Consider the following 19,171-nt stretch of genomic DNA (forward strand, 5'->3'; position numbering starts at 1 on the left):
CTGGCTCTAAATCAAAGAAAATCCAGTACCTCCTTTTTTCTTTAGTTGGTGGGGGTGGTTGGTGAAGGGAGGAAGGAACCAGATCCTGGCTCTTCAAGATCATTCAGCATGTGTGCTCACTTAACGCCTAATCCAACTGCCGTGTGTACTTAATATACTTTAGGCACAGATTAAAAGGTGGTGAACTTGCCCAAAAGTGATGGAGGAGAACAGAGACAAATACCAATTGCCTTGTTGCCAAATTGAAGCCAGCACCACGGAGCGGGAACCCTCACACAATCTTTCTTTTGCGAGTGAGCAAAGATTAAAATGAAAACCACAAGCAAGCTGTCCAAACTGAAGGGTCTTCCAGGCTGAATGCTTGGTTTCCTGGCTCTTCTTCTTAAACAAATGTAACTGAAGTCCCTACTCTGCTCCCTAAACTTTTCTTTTAGGCTAAAGGAGAATAAAGCATAAGCAAGGCTCAGTGCTATTTATACACACTGAACGGCTTATCACAATGCAAGTACTTTTCTAAATTATTCATACCCGGAATGCTGAGAAACAAAGACACAGTGCATCTTTGTTCTTTGCTCTTCCCCAAACAAAACTGGTGCTGAAGTAGCTACTTGACTTTGTGAGTAATACATACACTGGTGAGAGGCCTCGTGTTTAAACTGGTTATATAATACTTCATTAATCTTTCTTTTTCAAAGTAGAGGGCTGAAGGTGGAAGAGTAGAGAGAGGAAGAAGGAAGAAGGTTTTGTAAACCTTTCTCTGAAGCGTGTGAAAGATGAACTAAGCTGGTGCCTGCTTTTAGGCAATGACTTGCTACAGCATCAAGTTATCTGTCCCTGGAGAGAAAGAAGGAACTAAAAGTCTGGCTCCGAGCCTCCCTCTATTTTGGATATAACAGGTCCTTTGCCCTGGAGGGCCATATTCTGCTTTGTATTTTTTTAAAAAACCAAACATTTACTAAGTAGTAATATATGGGAGACACTGTTAAACATCTGTACACTAATTACTATTATTTCATTTAATCTTCGCAATGATCTTGAGAGGCAGGCATCAGCCTACTTTTTTTTCCCTTACAGATAAGAAGCTGAGCCCCAGACAACTGTTCTAGAACTTGACTATGAATTGACTTGTTGGAAAGCAAATATACATTTGTATTGAAGTCTCAGCTCAAAAGGTTGAACTATTAGACCCTGCAACACAGACTTGATGAGAGGAAACCCAAAGAACGAGGCGTCAAGAAACGGGAGGTTCCAGTGGGGTGCTGGGTGCTCTGGTTCAAGAACACCTACATCACCTCAAGTTTAGTTCCTTTCTCCCTTCACCAAGCACCCCCACCAACTAAAGAAAAAAGGAGATACTGGATTTTCTTTGATTTAAAATATATTATTTCTAATGTACTAGGGGAAGTGGGTTGTTGCAATAAAAACAAAACAAAACAAAACAAAAACGAGTCATTGGAACATATCTTCCTATATAGTGACTGATTTGAAAACTGTTACTTCTTCATCCCCATCTCAGGGCAAATCCGCTGGAGTATTCCACTACGGATTTAAAGGAAAACCATTTAAATTAGATCTGCAAGGCCATCTTATTTTGAAATGGTAGGAGTGGGGCAGCCCCGGTGGCTCAGCAGTTTAGTGCCGCCTTCAGCCCAGGGCCTGATCCTGGAGACCCGGGATCGAGTCCCACATCGGGCTCCCTGCGTGGAGCCTGCTTCTCCCTCTGCCTGTGTCTCTGCCTCTCTCTCTCTCTCGTGGAGCCTGCTTCTCCCTCTGCCTGTGTCTCTGCCTCTCTCTCTCTCTCTCTCTCTGTGCCTCTCATGAATAAATAAATAAATAAATCTTTAAAAAAAAGAAAAAAGAAAAAGAAAAAGAAAGAAATGGTGGGAGTTTCTCAATAAAAGAAAGCCAGTCCGGGAGAAACAGTAACTGGCTTCTTAATTACTGTTTTATAAAAAGTTCCCTGTTCTTGCAAGGAAATAGAAAAAATAAGAGGATTTTGTAATTGCAAAGAGAGTTGATCCGCCAGGAGAAAAGCTACTCACCACCACCAGCCTCATGGGATGGGAGAACACAAAGCCCACATCTCAGGTGAAGGCCACAGTGGCAGATGAGGCCCATGCACACTAGTGTCCTTCTCTGACCAGAAAGCAGGACCAGAAATGTGTCATGGGAAAGATCTGAGGGGTCACACCTATGAGAATCCTACAGACCGTGTTTCTAGAATTAAGTGGGAATTCTTAAGGTTTAAATGCCATACATACCACTGGTCATGTGAGATACTTTTGCAAGTTTCTTCATCACGTTGTCCAGCCGAGACTGAGTGCTCTCCAACTCATGAGAAAAATCATCCAACATACTAGAAAGAGAAGCAGACACAGAATGGTAGCCGGTAAGCACAAAGTCCTGGCGATGCACTGGCTGTGGAATTAAAACGGGAACTACACCTCAGGTTTAGCAAACCTAAAACAGGTAACTTTGGGATTCGAGCTCCAAATCTATTATCCAAAATCCTTAGCCCTAGATGTTTTTGATTTCAAAATTTGTGGAACTTAAAAAGCAGTAAGTTACATGAGCTGTATATGAGCCAATATCCTCAAGCAGGGTCTGGGGCAGACCTCATCATCAAACATGTTCACATTTCTGCAGAGAAAACTGAAAAAATAAGAATTCAGGTCAGGTTTTTTGTAGTATGAGCTTGCTGAAAACTTTTTTTAGAAGATTTTTTAGAGCTTTCTGGATTTTGGAATTGTAGACCAGGAAGCGTGGACCTGACTATATAATAATACAAACTCAGTGGCAATGCAGTACACTAGAAAGAGGCTGTGTGAAGTCAGACAACCAAGCTTTGCCACTTGCTTCCCTTGCTACCTTGACAAGGTGCCTCACAACTCTTTGGCACTGTTTCCACATCTGTAAAATGGGGTAGCTTCCCTGTCAGGGTCTTGTGAGCACCAGGTCATAACACAAAGCACTTTATGGTGATATGAGCTAAATACACTTTAATCACGTAATGTCTCCTTTAGTGCATTCTGTGCTTTGTCATAAAGCTGGGAGGCCCTGGGACTGACCTTCCTGACAGCGTGCACTCCTCATCTATACCCACAGAGAAGTCAGTGTTTGCCCACTAAGAAAAGCGGCTCCAGGAACTTGCTGTTGAAGTTGCAGCAGGGAAAGAAAACACCAAAATCCTTATTCCAACGGTGTTTATTTCATAAAATACAAAACGTTCCAGACTTTTCAACTTGGGGTTAACATATGATTATCCTGAGTATGGAACGTAACATACCAATTAGTACCAGAGGTCCTTCTTTTTTTTTTTCCAGAGGTCTTATTGAAAAGGCTTCCTTACTCTGACAACATCAATGGAAGCTAAAAACTACTGTGCTTGGTCTGTGCCCACCTGAGGCACCTGACAGCCCTGTAGGACTCAGGTAACCAACTCCTCATTAAGTCAATTATTAAATAAACTCCATGTTGACAACTAAATCTTTGTCCCTTACCTGAAATTTCAAATTAACACATTATTAGCTCCTCTAAGATCCTGGTAGCGTCTTGGCCCTGCAGCTGCAGACCTACCCGGGCTGGGCCAAATACTGAAAAACAAGAGCCACCTTTGTATGCTGGGCATGACTTTTCCTACTGAGGACAGAAAGGCCAGTCACCCAACCCCTAGCCCAAGGACACCCATGAAATTAGGTTTCTAGCCCAGATCTAAGTCAGCACTGTCCAAAAGAAACTGTGAGTCCAATATGCTATTTAACACTTGTTAGTAGCCACATTTAAAACAAAAAGATGAAAAAAAAAATTAAAAAATAAAATAAAAAATAAAACAAAAAGATGAAATGAATTTTATTTTATTTTATTATTTTTTTGAAATGAATTTTAATAATCTGTTTTATTTGGCCTAATATATCCCAAATATTATCATTCCAAAATGTAATTAATATAAGAAAAATCACTCACAAACTACTTTACATTTCTTTTCATAGAAGTCTTCAAAATCTGCATTTAGACTCAGGGCACATCTCACTCAGTTCCGGATGACCACATTTTATGTATTCAATGGTCACAGTTGCCAGTGGCTACCAGTAGTGGAGAACATAGGTCAAAGTCCAACGCCCAGGTATTTTAATTTAATTATAATAATAATAATAATAATTATTATTATTTTTACCAAAGTTATACACAGTTTAAAGAGCTAAATAGCGTGTTAAGGTTTTTTATAAGAAAAAAAACCCAACTGTTTCTTGTCCCCTCAGACACCTGCTGCCAACCCCTCCCACTATTCCTTGGGTGCTTTCTCCCTGCGTCAAAGTAACATGCTTACACCAGAATCCTGTCCTACAGGTGCTACATGCAGAAGGTAGGGCTTAGCTCTGCCCCACTTCTTCCCCATCTCTGTAACCATCCCACTTCTCTTCCCCCTTGCTTCCAGTATGAGTGTGTCACAATGTGATGAGTGCGCTCCGTGGGGCTCACACTATCACGGTGAGTGTTCCCCCCCACAGCTGGTGGAGGATTTGGCTTTCTATGGACTGTTGAATCAGTAGCCATTGATTTCCCTACTTTCTAAGACCTAAAATGTTATGGTTATTGTTCTTTATTTCATGTTCTATATCACCACAGGTTTAAACCAGTTTAAAAAAAATCCCTCTGCTCATGCTCTAGTGGGCTCTAGGAAGAGGTGAGACAGGTGTGTTCGGTGTGGTCAAGTCACCATCTTTAACTGAAGTCGGCCAGGCTTCTCTGTCATCTACCGAACCCCAAGGAGTTCAGGCAATTAGTCCTTTTCCCTCTGCAAATGGAATTTTAGGAGAAGAATGCATTTTAAATGGTGAAAGATTTATACAATCTGAAGAGAAACCAGAGTATGGAAGAATGCATTTTAGACAGAAAATGAACACGCATGCCTAGACTACTACTCTTCCAGTGTCCCCCCAGGTGCCCCTGCCTCCAGTCTTGCTACACTACTGTTCGTTACCTAAGCCGCAGCTAGATGGGTCTGCCCAGAACATAAACCCGTCCGTGGCATTACTCCCAACATAATCTTCATGTTTCTTATCCCCCTCAGGTGGGAAAATCCTAACCCCTTAACGGGCTTCTAAGACCTCCCTGCTCTGTTCTCAGTCTCCCTATCTTGACTTCTGCGACCCTCTCCTTTCTACCCACATGTTCTATACACACCAGACCATTCTGTCCCATGCACTCTCTCTCACTCTAACTCCTGGTTGACCCTCTCCTTGCTTGCACCCCTCTCCTGGGCCACTTTCCACACATCCTTCAGATTCCAGTTCAACACAACTTCTCAGGGACGACCTGGGCTAAGTCAGGTATGCAGCCTGAGCTGGGTGAGGGCTCTCAAGGCACCATGCTCTTCCTCCTTATTTCTCTGTCATCTCTTAATGACTTGCACCATTTGTAGAATGTCTGTTCAAAGCGGTATATGGTAAACTCTCTGATGGCAGGGACTGTTCTGTTTGGTCCTCTATGGATACCCAGCACCTCCTAACAGAACAAACACCCAGTCTGAATTTATGAAGAATGAATGTAGAAGGCTGAATTCAACACTGAGATAGGAGAGGTTCTGAAATACCCTACAGGATGCTCTTATTTTTTCAGAAAGAAATTTATGAAGTGAAAGCATTTAAGAATGATGCTTTTGGTGTGTCTACTTCTGAGCACAAAAGGAGACTGCGCTGAAGGAAAACCAAATAAACCCAGTTATGTTTTCATTTGCTTTGTTTTTACTTTTTGAGAGAGAAGATTTTTTTTTATTAATTGAAGCTACATTTATAAACTTTTTTCCATTAAGTTAAAATTTAAGATGCAGAGCCAGAAGTTCTGTTCGATGGAGTGGGAGAGTCATGGGATGATAGAGTGAAGTCAGCTCATGTCCTATCCTCTCCAGGGAGGTTACACAGCCATATCTGTCTCATAGTCCCATTCATCACAACACTCTGAGAATCCGCTTAGAGGAATCTGTATCTGTTTTTGCAGGGGGTAAAATAATCATGATAGTAACTTTTTGCCCAAACCCTGTTGAAAATTTTATCTGATAAATTTGCTTCTTTGCAGAGAGACTAGTCTGTAAGACAGAATAAAGATGCAGCTATAGAAGTGAAACAGCTTTTGGTTTTACTAGCCATGTAACTGTCAGGCTTTTTAGGGGTCCCGTGAGATGGCTTTGCCCCTCAATTTCACTGCAGCGAGAGGGGCGTGTCAATACTCACACTGCCTGTTCCTCCAGCTCCCCTCCGATGCGCTGGGACATGTTCTTCAGCACCCCAATGCTGCCAGAGACCAGCTCCAACTGCTCATCCTGCTGTTCCACGATCAACTGGTGCCAGAGAAATGGGAAATAAGCAATTAAAATCCATCTTACCTGGTTCCAAGCCCAGTACTCTAGCAGCTGCTAGCTTCCTTGCCAACTTGGGACAATTCTCATTCAGAAGCAAAGCCCAGAAATCGAAGGACCAGACCATCGCCTCTGAGAACACGCTGCTCAAAAGGCTGGGTTGTCAAGCTACTGATACTTTCTGCTGATCCAACTTGTGAACAGTCAGCAGGCCTGGAAACCACCAAGAGCGATTTACTCTGGTTGACTCAAGTCCAATGAGGGAACAGAGCAGGGTCAAAAGCACCTGTGCTGTGGCCACTGAGACATGGGATGTTGAGGAAGAGGAAGCCCACCGCCAGGGTCAAGGTCTCAATCCACAACAGACTGCCATGGCCTGACTATAAGAGAGAGGCCAGCAAATCTGTGAATGTGGGAAAACTGCATACAGGAGTCCTTTCCTTCCTCCTCAAGGACAAACTAGAGGAGGCCCTGTGGCAGTAGGCTGCCTCAAGGACAACTACCGAGTGATAAATAATTACTTCTAATTGTGTTGTAGCCTCTTCATTTTTTACATTAAAAAAAAAGTTTGCTTGATTAATAGCAATTTAAGTAGACAAGTAGTTAAACCGGTAGGCCAATGGAAAAAGAACATACAAACCTACATGTATACGTAAAACATAGTATTTAAGAAGCAATAGGTTCAATGGATAGATAATCTTCAAATCCTTAGAAACATTATTATTAGCCTCCTTTTTAAAATATAACATATCTAAAGTAACGATGTAAACATAATCAATCTCATTTTCCTTCTACCCTGTAACCTCCACCAAAGCAATCATTTTTACATATAATAGAACCAACAATAATTTTCAACAAAAAAACAAGGACTCGATCTTTCTGAAAGTGTTTTGTTGAAATGAACAAAAAACTGAGTGGAGGTGGGGGAAGAGGTTGCTGGGGTTTGTGTGTGTGTGTGTTTTTTTTTTTTTTTAAATCAATGGCCTTGTCTGTCAGTTTTGGATGTCTGGTTTGCTTTTCCTAAGAGAGCTAATCAAGCTTGGTTCTCTTGAAAAGGTCGTGCTCTGAAGGAGGTCTTAAAAGCCCTTCGTATACACAATCGTTGCACATGGAGACACAGGCAGCCACAGGACAGGCTCTAGTCCCTGGCTGGCAGAAGAACAGAGGGAGGTGCCCTGACCCCCACCCTCAGCCAGCAGCTTCTCAGGTACCTGTTGCTGTGCCTGCTGCTCCTCAATGAAATGGGAGTTAGCTAGCTGGAGCTCACGATCGAGGCGCCCGTATTTGTCTGTTGTCCCCGTGCTCCAGTTCTGGCCACCGCTGTCCCCTAGCAGTGCCTGTGAGAGCAGAACAGGGTGGGGGGCAGCCGGGTCAGGGGAAACAAGCCATTACTATCTGAAAAGCTCCACCACCGTGACAGAAAGAGTTCACATGTTGCTCACAATGCATTTTTCCACCGGGTCAGCCTTTTGTCCAGTGGTGTAGGTTGGTGCCTGCGTGGCACAATTTCAGGAATGCCAGGAAGGGCACCCGCTGCCTCTAAGCTCTCCCGATGGGACTCAGAAATGGGCTTTGTCCCATGAAAATACAAATAAAGGTCAACTCTAAGTCAACAAACGCCCATCTGTATACTGCTTTACAATCTAAAAGCACTTGGTCTCTTCAGGCCAGCTCTTCCTACCACCATTGGAAGTTCATCAGAGATCCATAGGTTCTAATCTCATTCCACAGGATCTAGAGTCCTTTTTATTCAAGTATGAGCCAAGAAAGTTTTGGGTTTCTTCGGAAGGAGGCAGAGAGAGCTGCCTGGAATGACAAGCTAAATCACAGCCCCTCATGCACAGAAGGCACAAGAACCACCAATGTCTGTTCAATTTTACCCATGAATAGATGCCAGTGCCCTTCAGCTGAACTAAAAGGCTACAGGCTTCCCAAGCAGGAGCTGGCGTGGGGGGGGGGGGTGGTTATTTCACAAGCAGGCATGGTCACAAATGAGCGCCTGACCCTGACAGCCCAGGCAAGCACTGGTGCTGAAGTCAGAGCTCTTCGCTAGGGTCAGGTTTCCCAATATGAATTCAAGGAAGTTTGTAGCCAGAACAGGATAAGTCTGGAAAAGGGATAAGTCTGCCCTCCATGAAGAAGCTGGCCAGAAATATGAGAGCTCATTCTCATAGTGGGCTCTGACTGGGAGCCCCACGAGCCTGTCTGACTAGTTGGTCAAAGTTACTGCTCATACTAGCCCTGCACAAAGAACCAAAAGATGCTGTGCTGGCTCAGATCCTTTCCTTGTGGAACTGCCAATCTTTTTACCGGGTATTTTTTATCTCCAGAACTGTTTAAAGCCTGATTACTTGGTTCTCTGTCTGAAAAGGCCTTTGAAAGCCCCTCCAAACAGACACAGACCTCCTCACCTGATTTCGGAGGTGACTGACTTCAAACAGCCACACTTCAGGAATGGGGCTCAGGGAAGCTCAAGACGCAGAGCCTAAGTTCTGAGGGAGTTCTGAGAAGAGGATCAGGACGTCACGAGAGCTGCCAGCAGCCCAAGGCCTCCTCAGTCCAGTCAAGAGGCTGGATGGGGACTGTCTTTGGTATAACGTAGACCCAAGGCCTTTTGTACATGGCTCTACTCAACCTAATCTCAGGGCTGTGAAGTTTAAAAGAGCCTGCTCATTCTAAGGCAAAGACTCTAAGAATCTATGGAGGACACTGAGGCCAAGTGACAGTTTTTTCAAGGTCAGAAAAAGTTTATATATAGCACATCATGAGGCTACCGACAGAGAACTGGAGTCTCCGCCAGCCTTGTATGCTCCTGGGGTCACCATCGGGTCTGTTTTTTTCTGGTCTACACTTAGGTGGACATATGTCATGCCGTTAAGTTAGCTATATGCTTTATTGTGAAGCAGATTCGATTTCATCAGTCTGCCTTCCAGGAATCTACTTTCATGGGAACGAAGATGGAGAGGGCCCAGAGCACCGGAAGACCAGCCTGTGCGCAGGTGCCAGAGCAGGAGGTCCTGGCATGAAGCAGTGAGGCAGGCTGCCTGCTGGAGTGCTTAGAGAAAACTGGCCCTGCCGTTCCCTGAAAATTTGTGACTCTGTGACATTTTACTCAACACCAAAAACAAAATTCCAAGCCATACATGGAAAGGCAATGTCTAAGTACACATTTAAGCGAGTTCCACTTTTACTACTACTATGTAATAGAGTAAAGAATAGTAGTAGAGAATAAAACAATTCAAGTTCAGAGTAATGGAGGCCAAGTGTTCCTTATCTCACTGTCACAACTGCTCTGGGTACGGTCACTCAACTTCTGTAAGCTCCAGTGAGGACAAAAGGGAACTCTACCAGCCATGGCCATGCCCTTATCTTCTTTCAAGGGTTCATGCCAGATGAGCCGGGTTAGCGCCTGGCTTTTCCTAGCATCACTGGCAAGAGGAAGGGAGGGAGACAGGAAGAAGAAACCACAACAATAACTGGAAGAATAAAATGCAGGGAGAGGAAACAGGAAAATTAGGTGAAATGGTATCTGGAGAACCCCTTCCCTTTCTCTGAACTCTTATAATACTTGTTTTCAAATTTAATGGGTCAACAAACACCCACAGGTCTAAAGTAAGGATTTACCAATTCCTAGTTAAAAATGATAAGCTGTTCCTTGAATTAACAGTCTACTAAATGGACTATCGGTAACTTTATAAAGTCTGAAAAGAATTGAAGTTAAATCTAAATTTTAGGTGACTATTATATATTTTTAAAAGGATTTTATCTGTTAGAAAGGAATTTCTATCCAAACTGTCTAATTTTAAAAAGATACTTAAGGGGCACATGGGTGGCTCAGTCAAGTGAATATTTGACTCTTGGTTTTAGCTCAGGTCATGATCTCACAGGTCCTGTAATCAAGTCCTGTGTTAGGTTCTCTGCTCAGCAGGGAGTCTGCTTCAGATTCTCTCCCTCTACTTCTCTCCCCAGTAGCATGTGTACACACGTGCCCCCCTCCCCTGTGAAATAAATAAATCTTTTAAAAAAAGATACTTAAAAATCAAGGACTAGTCTCTTGCAGCTTTTATTTTTGATATGTCATCATGTGTACTTGCATTTCTGAAATCAGGTTTCATAATTTATCTGTAACAACTAATAAAAACTGGACCTCATCTCAAAAAAATACTTACAACAATGAAATATTTGATCTAACACACATGTAAGGTTCCTCTCATATCTTTACATAAAATTTCACCCATTAAATGTCTAGTTAAGTTCTATGGGCAATGTAACAACAGCTGGAGATTTAAAAACAGCCCGACACGACTGCTCCTCACTTTCAAGGAGCTTGGGGTCCAGCAGAGAAAAAAAGAAGAGAGGAAGCAATTATAGCACTTACCAGAGCCTGGCACACAGAATGTGTGCAACACGTGCAGAGTGAATGGCTGTGTATATGGGCTACAGGGATAAGCAGAGGGTGCTATGGGAGCCCTGACCAGAGAAATAGAGGGCGTGAGCAAGGGAGAGACAGAGGACAGGGCTGGGGCAAAGGGATCAGACTTTTGCAACACCTGCCGGCCTCACTCCAGGCTCAGCACATACAGGCCTTCTGCCTGAACACACTATACACAGACGTCAGCATTTTTTAATTCCAAATACCTAACCATGTGATTTTCTTTGATTGATACTGTGCGTTCAGGTGTTTACTCACCTGTCTGTTTTTTCGTTCAGCTAATGCCTGCACAGATGAAGCTGACATCTGATCCTTCATGTCCTAATGAGATGAGTAGAAGACCAAAAAACACATGAAAACAAAATCATGATTAACATTTTACATGCTAGCAAAATACATACATTACTGTGAATTTTTTTTAAAACAAAGAGACAGCATTCTTTAGCTTGTAAGTCTCAAAAATAAAGCAAATAAAAGACTCCCGTTCCCTTAAAAAGGAGTAACATGGACATTAAATTCAAACAGGAAGAAAGAGGAAGAGAACTGATACTTCCTGGTTACCTACCACAGGCTGGGAACACCATGGTATGGTTACACACATTATTACTGAGTTTTCATAATGACCCTGTGAAGCTGTATTATTTGCATTTTATAGGTAAGAAGACTGAGATCTAAAAAGGCTAAGATCCTTTCTTAAGGTCACACGGTCAGTAAATGGCAATCCTGGGGCACAAACACAGAAGCCTGTGCTCAAGGGCTAGCATCTGCAAACAGAACACATGTGAAAAAAACCACACACTGTAGGATCAAGTATATTTACCATTAAGCACCAGGGAATACTTTCTAGTATTCTATTTTATTTATTTGATTTCTGAATTGGATTCATGTGCAGTATAGACTCTCCTACCTTCCTTTCATAATCTATACCCAATGCAGGGCTCAAACTCACCACCCCAAGATCAAAAGTCACATGTACTACTAACTGAGCCAGCCAGGCACCACCAGTCTAGAGTATTTCTAACACAAGAGTGAATTTCCAGAGCAGCAGCAAAAATAAGTTTATATGGAAAGAAAAACTGACGGACCCATTACTCAACCTAAAGCAAAATACTTTATTAAATACAACCCTTTTTTCTTATATTTAAAACCACAACCCGGGTAGCCCGGGTGGCTCAGTGGTTTAGCACCGACTTCAGCCCAGGGTGTGATCCTGGAGACCCGGGATCGAGTCTCACGTTGGGCTCCCTGCATGGAGCCTGCTTCTTCCTCTGCCTGTGTCTCTGCCTCTCTCTCTCTCTCTCTCCTCTCTGTGTATTCTCATGAATAAATAAATAAAATCTTAAAAAAAAAATTGAAATATTTTTAAGAAAACACAACCCAGTAGACGTTCAAATGATTTGAAATGAATACATGATTACTGTAATACAAATTTTCTTTAAAAAAAAAAAAAGTTGCCAAAATACTTGATACAATTTTCTGTTGGCAAGTAGGCTATTATATAAATGCAAATGTTGAGGTATTCAGCTCCTAGAGGCTTCTTCCAAGACCCATGACATGCGAACAGCAAATCAGACATTCCACAGTTTTCCTAATTCCTACCATGGTATGTCAGAATAATAATCACCTTGCTTCAACTTTCTAAGCACCCATTTTTATGTTTGGCAAATGCTTACTCAAGCCTAATATGCGCCCACCTGGAGCAGAGAGTAATACAGGCAAAGCTCCTGCCCACGTGGAGTGGATACTGCAGTGGAGAAGAGGCAAACAGCAATCCCACAGACACATCTAAGGGTAATCACTGTGTTGGGAAGGAAGGGAACAAAAAGGGCTGGAATTGAATGGGTGATGGACATCACTTCAGAAGGATGGGAGGTAACACTGGAATTGAGATCTAAAGGGTAAGAATGAGCCAACCACCAGAAGAGCTAAAGGCTGAGAATTCTGGGCAAAAGGAACAGAAAATACAAAGGTACCCTTAGCTCTAGAGAAGGCAGGTTAGGGTGGCTGAAGGAGCCAACTGCATGTTCGGGGTCGGGGACAGAAGAGAAGCTTGGTCCCACATGCAGGACCTTCAGGCCACTGAGATTTTATCCTGAGGCAGGTGGGCAAACTTTGTTTGTAAAGGAGTAGACAGTGAACATTCAGACCCTGTCATATGCTCTTTGTTGTGTGTGGGTTTTCTAACTATCCTTTAAAAAACATAAAACCATTCTTACATAGATTGTAGGCCTCTGTGCAAAAGCAATGGGAAGAAGGCCTTAAAAATATTTTAAGCAGGGCCATAGAGTGTTCTGGTTCATGATCTAGATTTTGGTTTTTCTGTAGAAAAAAAGTGTTACTTAGGCAGGGCAAAAGTAAAGAGATCATTTTATTAAAACTTGTCACGATGCAGCAGTGTTGCCCCAGATAAGAAAGGGTGCATCCAGAAGGAGCAAGCTCCTCACAGTTGGGGGCCTTCAGCAAGAGGATACATGAGCCCTTGGTAATGACACAGGGTAGGTAGCACATCTGAGGGGTGCTCCATCTAGGGTGCAGCTGACCCAGAAATTCTAGGATTCTCCACCTATTTCATCTGTTGACAAACCTTAAGAGACAAAAAATAAAAGCCCATCCATAGAAACTGAGAAAAATACACTTAGTAAAAGAAAATATTCACCATAAAAATAAAGACAAGATATTGGTATATTTAAAACAAAGGGAATTCAGTGACAGAAGCCATATTTCTTAAATGTGTGAGATTTACTTGAGTCAGTCACCTGAGATGGGTGTTAAAAATGCAGATCCCTCAGGTACCCGGGTGGCTCAGTTAGTTAACTGTCTGACTCTTGATTTCAGCACAGGTCATGATCTCAGGGCTATGAGGCTGATCCCTGAGTTGGGCTCCACGCTCAGCATGGAGTCTGCTTGAGATTCACTCTCTCCCTCACCTCCACCCCCCCACTTGTGCTTGCATGCTCTCTCAAATAAAATCTTAAAAAAAAAAAAAAAAATGCAGGTCCCTGGACCCCACCCAGACCTACTCAGGCAGACTCTAAGGTACAGCTAACAAGTGCCCAGGTGAGTCTTATGAATTCTGAAGTTTCAGTTGCTCTGGTCTAGATTCTAGAAGCCTTAAAGTGAGACTGTCACCTAATTATTTCCTGGCCTGTGGGCTCCTAATTATCAATTAGAGCTTAAGATGATATTCAGATATTCAAATAATAATAATAGTACAATCCTATATATATTATTAACTATACAGAGCAAATATCTGAAATGTTCATAGATTTGGATAATATATGCTTTAAAAATGCATTTAATATATTTTATAATAGTCTTTTTCAAGACAACGAACATTACTTGCATAATGAAAATATCAACACGTGTATGGAAAAAGTAACTGAAGTTCAATTAAACTTTGAACTTCATCTGTAGGATGTGTTTTTGCTGTTAGAAGTCAGGACAGTGAACAGGGAAATATAGAATGTAAAGGAGCACAAGGAACCTTCTACGGGGTACTAGGAATGTACTGGAATGCTTCTGGGTGCTGTTTCCATGGCTATGATCAGTTTACAAACTCTTAAAGCTGTATACTTGGGATGCGTGCACTTTCCTCTATTGTTATACCTCAATAAAAATGTAAAAAACAACAACAAAACACTACTGTTCTGGAACAATGGCTGGAAGGTAAACTGGACTCTGAAAAAACTTGATGTTTTGTATCAAGAGCCTTGATATTTGTATCAAATATTCATGGCCTTGACCTATCAAGTCCACTACTAGGATTTATTTTAAGAAAAAAAAAAAAAAGAAAAAGAAAACAATATAAAGAGGGCGCCTGGCTGGCTCAGTTGGTAGAGCATGCAACTCTTGATTGTAGGGTTGTGAATTAGAGTCCCACGTTGCATGTGGAGATTACTTAAAAACAAAATCTTAAAAAAAAAATGTTGGGATCCCTGGGTGGCTCAGCGGTTTAGTGCCATCTTCAGCTCAGGGTGTGATCCTGGAGTCCTAGGATTGAGTCCCTCATCGGGCTTCCTGCATGGAGCCTGCTTCTCCCTCCGCCTGTGTCTCTGCCTCTCTCTCTCTCTGTCTGTCTCATGAATAGATAAATAAAATCTTAAAAAAAAAAAAAAAGTGTTAATGTAAAGTAAAATATATGCCCCACCAAAAAAAGCAAAGATGTACACTGCAAGGTTATTTATAATATGAAAGAAATATAGAAATAAGCACTATGTCCAAACAAGAGAGTAGTAACTCAGATTAAACCCAGACTAATATGCCATTTCTTTTAAGGGTCTATTTCAGGGTCATACAATGGCTAGAGAAAACATGTAAAACTGTTAACAGTGATTATTTCTAGGGAGTGGGGAATTACAGAATGAGGGAGCATTTTCACCTTTCTCATATGGCAAAATTATTTGCATTTTAAAAACAGGTATGGATTTCCTTTAATTTAAAAAAATAAAAATGCTTATGATTGCTTAACAGTATGATCACTCTAAAAATACAACTATTATGCGTTACGAAAATGAGAAAATATAACAAAGTTCTGTGTTTATTATTTTGAGCTTTGGTTTCTTTTCCTTTTTTTTCCTCTTATGACTTTCTTCTAATTTTCTTTAATGAACATGTATTACTTTAAGGAAATATATATTTTAAAACTTCCAGTTTTTAAAGTTTCTGCTTAATAAAATATGTGTGTGTGTGTGGGCAGGGGGCAGTTAGCCCTGATGGCTGTGACTTCTCCAATTGCTGTGCAGTATTCATCCTGTGTGTGGCCACAGCAGCAGGTAAGGTGCCCAGCTTTCACTTCCACAGGATGGCATTTTTTCTACATAGGTTAAAAGCTGTGAGATACCACACAACAGATTACTTCTTATTAGGGTTTGGAATTTTAAGCTAAGTTACTGACCAGTTTAATAAGGGTATTCTATCATAATCCATCAGGCCAAAACCATAATCAATTATTTTCTCTCTAACACGTGAAGTTTAGAACCGGCAGACAAGAAACACCTAGCACCAATATAATTTGGTTCATCTGCCAAAAGAACAATAAATATCCGTTATTTACACTCTTGTTCTCATTTCAGAGTGTCCTCTGAAATCACTGAATGGGACAACTATATATCCCAGTACTTCCCACTCAGAAGTCTCATGTGCCAATGTCCTCTGTGCTCAGACCGCACACACCTCACCCTTTTTAGTTAATCATATCTGTCTTATGATGAAACATAAACAATTCTTGGGTTGGAACAAGTTTTTTTTCCTCCCCAGGGGGGTGTATAGTTCTCCTTGCCTTTAAAAAGTTAAAGTTAGAGAATGTCTGTGAGGAACATTTAGTTGATAATATGTCAAGCCTAGAGAGGCTAAGTGACTTGCCATGATGAAATTTATTAAGGTCACAGATGAGCCTAGAACTTAGGTTCCCTAGCAGTTCATTCCCTGTGTCCCTCTTGTCATACACTGCAAAACCTTCCTCTACTAGGTTAAAATGAGATCACTTCTGGTACATATTTTCACAACAGAAAAACTGCAAATGTAAATCACTGATGAGTAGGTAACTCCAAAATGTAAAAATGATTACTTCAAAAATATCAAAGGCTGGGATCCCTGGGTGGCGCAGCGGTTTGGCACCTGCCTTTGGCCCAGGGCACGATCCTGGAGACCCGGGATCGAATCCCACGTTGGGCTCCCGGTGCATGGAGTCTGCTTCTCCCTCTGCCTATGTCTCTGCCCCCCACCCCTCTCTCTCTCTGTGTGTGTGACTATCATAAATAAATAAAAATTAAAAAAAATATCAAAGGCTATATTAACACACAAAAAAAAGTATATTTTCCTTTCTTCAGTAAAAACTGCGAGCAAAACTTAGGACAAACCTAGGACAAATGGTACAACCTTAAAAGACATTTGGGGAAACATACATAAACAAGACTCTTGAAACAAGGGAGGCTTCTAAAAGCAAAACCAAGGATCCCTGGGTGGCTCAGCGGTTTAACGCCTGTCTTTGGCCCAGGGCCTGATCCTGGAGTCCCGGGATCGAGTCCCATGTCGGGCTCCTGGCATGGAGCCTGCTTTTCCCTCCTCCTGTGTCTCTGCCTCTCTCTCTCTCTCTCTCTCTATGTCTATCATGAATAAATAAATAAATAAATCTTTAAAAAAAAATAAAAGCAAAACCAATGAATGTTCATTGAAAAGAAAAACAAGACGTAATTCTTCAGAGAAAACAACCACATACACACAAATGTACAATGTATCGCTGACTCTCCTGCCTAAGAAGGAGAAAGCACAACTGGCATCAATTGTGGATCAAAATGTATTCTTTTTGGAGCAACTAAATGAAAACCTCCTGATAATGGTTAACAATGGTTAATGGTTATGTAAACTCCATAATCTTGTGATACACAAATCCCAAAATCGGAGCTTGGTCTTAAGTCTCCTTTCCCCAATCTGCTCACTTTCTGATCCCACTCTAGCTCCTCCAACTAGAACCCAGAGATCTCTGTATATGAAGGCTGCTTAGCTAACTGCAATAATATTCAATCAACACATGGTGCTTTAAAAAGAAAATCAAGTTAGCATCATTACTACCTCCTTCTCTTTTTACAGAGTTTCAATTAGAATTTATTAAAACAAGATCAGCAAAAGCTCAGTTAGGTACTGTTAACCTATAACCAGCAAACAAGAACAGCTTCCCCCAAAGGGGTCATAATTAAAACAAGAATGATTAAAAACTGTATAATGCTCAGTTGGATTATACAGTTAAGTATGAAAAATATATATATATATAGTTAACTATGATTTAGAAGACTTCAACTCTAAAAGGACTACAACACTATGAAAGATGGACTGGATTTAAAATATTTCTTTCAAAGAATGTACTTGAAAAAACCTTTTCAAGTATTAGAAAATGAACTTTGGTTTCTACTTCTAATTATACCAACTTAACTTATAATACATTTACCTCTGAATTTCAATTTGCAAAGTACTATCTTGCAAAAGGAACAAATACAATGACTGAATTCAGGAATATATGCTTCACTGCAAGGTGCCACTTAAATACCAGCCTCTACATTAGTGTGTTTCGTGGGATGCCTGGGTGGCCCAGTGGTTGAGCATCTGCCTTTGGCTGAGGGTGTGATCCCAGGATCCAGGATAGAGTCCCACATCGGGCCCCCTGTAGGGAGCCTGCTTCTCCCTCTGCCTATGTCTCTGCCTCTTTCTCTCTCTCTCATGAATAAATAAATAAATCTTAAAAAAAAAAAAAAGTATCTTTCAGAAAATCTATTACAAAAAATTTAAAAAGCAAACTATATTTATAAAATAATTGGGAATATATCTTATTAGAATAAGGGGCTTTCTTATCAGAATAGCATTCTGAACTGGCAAGCAATTAGGAGTGTCTAACCCAAATGCTCAGTGTATAGAGATGATGTACCTAGGTCCAAAAAGGTTACTGGCCCATTAAAGTGTGGGCTTATTTAACAATAATTTAGATATATGTATATAGAAAGGCAACTAATGAATAAAAGAAGAAACAAGAATTAGTTAAAGTTCAGTGATAACCTACCATTTGAAATAATTTCAAAAGGAAATCACATGACATAAAGTCTTTGGCAAACACATACTAAGGTTCCTGCCTAAGATGACTCCTAAAAAGCCATATGTTAGCGCTGGTATGATCCCAAGTTTCTTTATTCAAGGAAGCTGCTTTCTAGTACATATGTTAAAGACAGCTGGTTCTCTTACATCTAGTTATGCTAATCAAATGGCTTAGCCATATAGTTTCAAAATACAAACATATCTCAAGGAGACGAGATTTGACTTAAATTATATTTTCTCTTAGGTTTTTTTATTTTTTTAAACAATAGGTTATTAGCTCTATAATTTGCAACTAAAGACTTGTTCAGTTGGATTTTACATTCTGATGGATGCTTGCTCTGGACAGCTCCCGAAAGGCTGTCAAGCAGTTGTATATGGAAATGTCAGTAACATGGGTTGCAAAAGTTCCAGAAACAATTCAGATGGTGGAAGAGGCCGCTATCCAAACCCGGTAAGAGTCACTCTTCACAATGTAAAGTGATTACCAATCAATCAAGAAACCAAATGGTTTCTACAATAGTAATTCTTCCTTTTGTCCAAAAATACAGTATACCAAGAAGTAACAAGGCAAAGAGATCACTGGTTTGGAGGAAGGACAGCCAAGGAAAGTAACCTCCCCAAAGCCAGTCATCTACTCTCATTTTTGCTCTAAGAAATAAGCCTGACAATACTAAAAACAAGTTTCTTTATTTGAATCAGAGAAACTGTGAGGGATATTGGCATTTCATTCATACTAAAAAGCAGTTTCAGAGTTAAACCTACTAGTTTACAATTAAGAAAAAGTTCTGAGAAGAGTAGCTATG

At 41.1% G+C, this 19,171-nt stretch overlaps 1 protein-coding gene across 4 annotated transcripts in view; it reads right to left on the reverse strand.

Annotated features, from left to right (window-relative positions):
- STX6 (syntaxin 6) overlaps positions 1–19,171 on the reverse strand; it is a 53,224-nt gene that overhangs the window by 9,471 nt on the left and 24,582 nt on the right. For all 4 annotated transcript variants that reach the window (XR_005361976.1, XM_038542197.1, XM_038542198.1 and 1 more), the window contains exons 4-7: positions 11,046–11,108; positions 7,567–7,692; positions 6,231–6,337; positions 2,262–2,356 (exon numbers count right to left, since the gene is read on the reverse strand). Coding sequence is in view for 3 of the 4 variants with exons in the window: in XM_038542197.1 (XP_038398125.1) it covers positions 2,262–2,356; positions 6,231–6,337; positions 7,567–7,692; positions 11,046–11,108 (391 nt within the window). In the remaining variant the exon portion in view is untranslated. The remainder of the gene's footprint in view (positions 1–2,261; positions 2,357–6,230; positions 6,338–7,566; positions 7,693–11,045; positions 11,109–19,171) is intronic.

Source organism: Canis lupus, chromosome 7 (assembly GCF_011100685.1).
Source record: "Canis lupus familiaris isolate Mischka breed German Shepherd chromosome 7, alternate assembly UU_Cfam_GSD_1.0, whole genome shotgun sequence".
In the NCBI taxonomy this organism is placed as follows: domain Eukaryota; kingdom Metazoa; phylum Chordata; class Mammalia; order Carnivora; family Canidae; genus Canis; species Canis lupus.